Source organism: Zingiber officinale, chromosome 4A (assembly GCF_018446385.1).
Source record: "Zingiber officinale cultivar Zhangliang chromosome 4A, Zo_v1.1, whole genome shotgun sequence".
Classification (NCBI taxonomy): Eukaryota; Viridiplantae; Streptophyta; class Magnoliopsida; order Zingiberales; family Zingiberaceae; genus Zingiber; species Zingiber officinale.
In genome coordinates, this window is record NC_055992.1 from 91,740,114 (window position 1) to 91,744,747 (window position 4,634).

At 34.9% G+C, this 4,634-nt stretch overlaps 1 protein-coding gene across 2 annotated transcripts; it reads left to right on the forward strand.

The window, feature by feature from the left end:
• Window positions 1-2,536: 2,536 nt before the first annotated feature.
• LOC121970156 (probable protein phosphatase 2C 12) lies at window positions 2,537-4,320 on the forward strand. Of its 2 annotated transcripts, none has more exons than XM_042520669.1 (5): window positions 2,537-2,780; window positions 3,087-3,423; window positions 3,521-3,598; window positions 3,673-3,896; window positions 3,974-4,320. In XM_042520669.1, the coding sequence occupies exons 1-5, from the start codon at window positions 2,586-2,588 to the stop codon at window positions 4,175-4,177; spliced, it is 1,038 nt and encodes a 345-aa protein (XP_042376603.1). In that variant the 5' UTR covers window positions 2,537-2,585; the 3' UTR covers window positions 4,178-4,320. The 2 variants fall into 2 exon arrangements, with proteins under 2 accessions (XP_042376603.1, XP_042376602.1); XM_042520668.1 differs by having other exon boundaries at window positions 2,538-2,780; window positions 3,087-3,398; window positions 3,478-3,598.
• The last annotated feature ends 314 nt before the right edge of the window (window positions 4,321-4,634 follow it).

Sequence of the window (4,634 nt, forward strand, 5' to 3'; positions counted from 1 at the left end):
GTTGCAAGATCTTATTACTCTATACTAAATTGAATAAAAAACACACAAAAACTAATGGAACTAAACTTGAATCTATCCTATATACAAAAGAATGATACAACAAACAAACAAACAAACAAACAAACAAACAAAGAATATACTACGATATATCGTACTTTTTTCCCCTGTGTTTTTCTATAAAAACAAGAAGTTCTCATCATTTTTCAATATAGAAAGCCCAAGCTCTCTTCTTGATAGTAAAATAGTCGTCTCTAGGACATAATCAAGTTGTCACTACGGGATAGATGTGTAAAAATTAATAGTAAAATCATCTCACTTTTTTTTTACCTTTTTTGATAAAATATTTAGAGGATTAATAAACTAACTAAGGCTCGAATTTAAATGGGGTAAATATTTTAGAGGACTATTTGTAAGTGTATATAAATGGTGTTTTTATAGACAACTAAAAAAAATATATCTTTATCTTTAAAATTAATCCGATGAAATTGACACACTTAAATTATCAAACAAGAGCCAACATAGTTCGTCACCCACCACGTTTATAATCAGTATATAATATTTCAACAAGTCAACACCTTTAATTTTGCACCTACTCAACATCACCAAGTCAACCATGGCATACCTTGTTCAATCGTGAACGTGGGTGTAATATTTTTCTTATACCAAACAATTTGGTTGGCTATCAGCTTCTAACAAACTATTTTTTTTTTCATTTGTATATATTTTTTTAGTTAACGTCATATATATTCAATCTAAGTCCATTAATTATTGATGTGGTTCTATAAAAAATTTCTATAGATTATCAGCGTAAACTAAAAAATATTTACAGGGTTATTTATGGGTTCAATCATTAAATTTAAGAAATTGAGAAGCGTGCTTTACCGTTGTATGTCTCTTTCTCGCACAAATGGTTTTCTACTATCAATCGATCAATCAATCAATCACCAAGTCAACTTTGGCCGGCCTGAGAATGTTTTTTACTTCCATTTTTTCCATTCCACCGAATGAAAAGGGGAGGAGGAATCGCACCTTCATCAGCCACTGAATCCACTTGTCTGACAATGTTGATGGTTAAATGTTTAGGTTTCTAAAACGACAGGCATCATGCCATTCAATCCTATCAGGAAAAGGTGCCCACCCAACTAGCAATTTTTTATCTAATCAACTTTTTATTAGGACGCGTATTTATCCATTTGATAATTTTTAAAATATTAAATCATATATTTATTTTTAATTTTATCCTTATCAATCAATTCATAGTTTTTGAATTGATATTTTTTAAAATAATCGAATTGATTTAGTTGTATATGAAAATATATAATTTTTAATTAAATCAATCGGCTGATATTTTAAAATCAGTCAAATTTTTTTTAATCAAAATTAATTTTAGACCAAATTAATTAATAAATCAAATGACCTCAATTTGATATAAAATTAGTTCATATATATATTCGTGCATCTCTCTTGATTATATCCATGTCCTCAAATGTCAATTTAACATTTAGTACATTAGTCATTTTTATCTAAATTGACTGATAGATCAAAAGACCTCGGATTGACATGAAACAAGTTCTTATATGTTCGTCTACCTCTCCTGATTATATTCATGCTCTCAAACATCAATTTAACCTAATATATTAAGAGCAATGATTTTTTGAACACGGATTAAAATTTTTAAATGTATTCGTATTCAAGAAATTACTGCTCTCAATATATTAGGTCAAATTGAAGTTTGAGAGCGTGGATATAATTAGGAGAGATAAACGAACATATAAGAATTTGTTTCATGTCAATCCGAGGTCATTTAGTTCAGCAATCGATTTTAGGAAAAATGATTGATTGATCAAACGATATCAGATTGACATGAAATTAGTTCCTATCTGTTCGTATACCTCTCCTGATTATATTCATGTACTCAAATTTCAATTTGACCTAAGATATTGAGAACAATAATTTTTTAAGTATGAATTAAATTTTTTAAATATATTCATGTTCAAAAAATTATTACTCTCAATATATTAGGTTTGAGGGCATAGATAAAATCAGAAGAGGTAAATGAACATATAAGAACTTATTTCATATCAATTCGAGGTCGTTTGATCTATTAGTCAATTTTGGACAAAAATTACTAATGTACTAAATGTCAAATTGACATTTGAGGACATATATATAATCAAGAGAGATAGATAAACACATAGGAATAGTTTCATATCAATCTAAGATTATTTGATCTATGAATAAATTTGATTTAAAATTAATTTTGATTTTAAAAATAAAAAAAAAAGTAAGTTCGATTGATTTAAAAAATTAATGGACTGATTTAATTAAAAATCGAATGTTTTAATACAGAACTAAATTAATTTAACTATTTTAAAATATTAATCGACTGTTAAAAATAAAATTAAAAATAGATATATAATCTAGTCATTTTGAAACTTTTTTTTTACATGGAATGGATATTTTATAAACTTGAGTACATAGTGTTCAGTAAAAAGCGATTCTTTAATTTATTATTAAAGTCGATCACAAGAAAAACAAGATTTGTTTATTTGAGGGTTTGCGGAGAGAGAGAGGGAGATAGAGAGATGGGGACTTGCTTCTCTTCTGATTGCGCAGGGGAGAAGGCATCTCCAGCTGGGAAACAAGAAGGTGATGAGAACACGGTGTATGTGGGGCTAGATGATGAATTGAGCCCTGGCACCAAGGGGAGAAGAATTGCTTCCCTGTATTCTCTCCAAGGGAAGAAAGGCCTAAACCAGGATGCTGCTATCCTCTGCAAGGTATCTATCTTAGCACAATTTTTTTTTGGTGCTGAAAATGATCAATAAATTACAATTTTTTTTGGTGCTGAAAATGATCAATAAATTTCTCAATGTTCTTGCTGTTTCAACCTCGCCCTTTTCCTAAATTAAGTGTCTGTGTATCTTTCGGTCACTGCTCAGAAGAAGAGGTTCTCTCTTTATATATATGCTGTTTCTTGTCAGACATGTTCTTTAGTATCTATCACGATCTATACATAATTTGAAGAACAGAGGTGCCCTTCACAATTTATATTGCCTGATCTATCTATATGATATTGCCTGAAGGGTTATGGAGATGAAGATGGACTGTTCTGCGGGGTATTTGACGGCCATGGGAGAAATGGCCACTTTATCAGCAAGTTCGTCAGAGACTACCTACCTTCCCTGACGCTCGGCGAGCGCAATTCCCTCCAGCAAGCCAACGAAGGCAGCAGCAGTAACACAAGCTCGGTCTCGTCGTCGTCGTCGACGGAGATGCTCGACGAGTGGAATGAGGCTTGCGTCAATGCGTTCAGGGCGATGGACCAAGAACTCGTGCTCAAACTGGAATTGGATTGTACGTACAGTGGAACTACAGCAGTTTCCATCATAAAGCAGGCAGGCAATTCCCATGATTTCACAGGTAATTCCCATGTAACTTTCTAAAAACTCATAACCAAAATATTAATTACTACAGGGGAAAGATCTAGTCATTGCTAATCTTGGGGATTCGAGAGCAGTGTTGGCGGCCGTATCCGAAGACGGCCGCCGCCTCGAGGCAATCCAACTAACTACCGATCTAAAGCCCAGCGTCCCACGTAAGATCTGAACTTGCCAAATTGGGTTAATTGATGGATTGGACTCTGTTTTATCCGGCAATAGAATCATGCAGGGGAAGCCGAGAGAATAAGGAAGAGCAACGGCCGTGTGTTCGCGCTCAAGTCTGAGCCCCACATTCAGCGCGTGTGGCTGCCCGACGAGAACTACCCGGGGCTCGCCATGGCCCGGGCTTTCGGGGACTTCCACCTCAAGAAATACGGCGTCATCTCCGTCCCTGAAGTCTCGCGTTACAACCTCACGCACAGGGATCTGTTCGTAGTTCTTGCAACGGACGGGGTGAGGATAATAGAATGCATGCTCATGCTCAGCGATCGATTTTATTTTGTTTTTGATTCTGCAATTTGGTGTCGAAGGTATGGGACGTGCTGACGAACGAAGAGGTCGTGTCGGCCGTTTGGTCGAGCAGCAGCCACGAGGAGTCGTCGAGAAGGCTGGTGGAAGTGGCACGAAGAAGGTGGAAATCCAAGTTTCCTTCGGCAAAAGTCGACGACTGCACTGCTGCTTGCGTCTTCTTCCAGGAGAGAAGAGAGGGCCTTCTGCTCCCACAAACTCTGTAGAGAAAAAGAGGAGACGGCGACGACGAGTTATGCAACTTCTGCCGTAGTCTTCGAACATGCAAATCATTTGAATTTTTATTTTTGGGATAATTTAGATGTTCAGACTTCGCCAATTAATTTTACAAGAAGATGATTTTTTTTCTTGATTTAGTTATCACATTTACACGGTCATGTGGGGGTATCATTTGGACTTTTGTTACCCTCACTTACGGGTATAGTTGATTTTAATCCTGGGGTTTACCGGTGCTAGACCCCCTTACCTAGCAGTAGATCGGCTGACCGAATGACTTTCATAAATTTAATTGGCGTTTTAATAAATTTTATAGTTGAAAATGTTTATTATGGTAGAAACCGGAAAAGTTAAAATAAGGTGAATTAATTTATCAATTAAATAATTAGATTATAATTAATGTATGATGCTGGGTAAGATAATGATTTCCCTACGAGTTGATGAGGC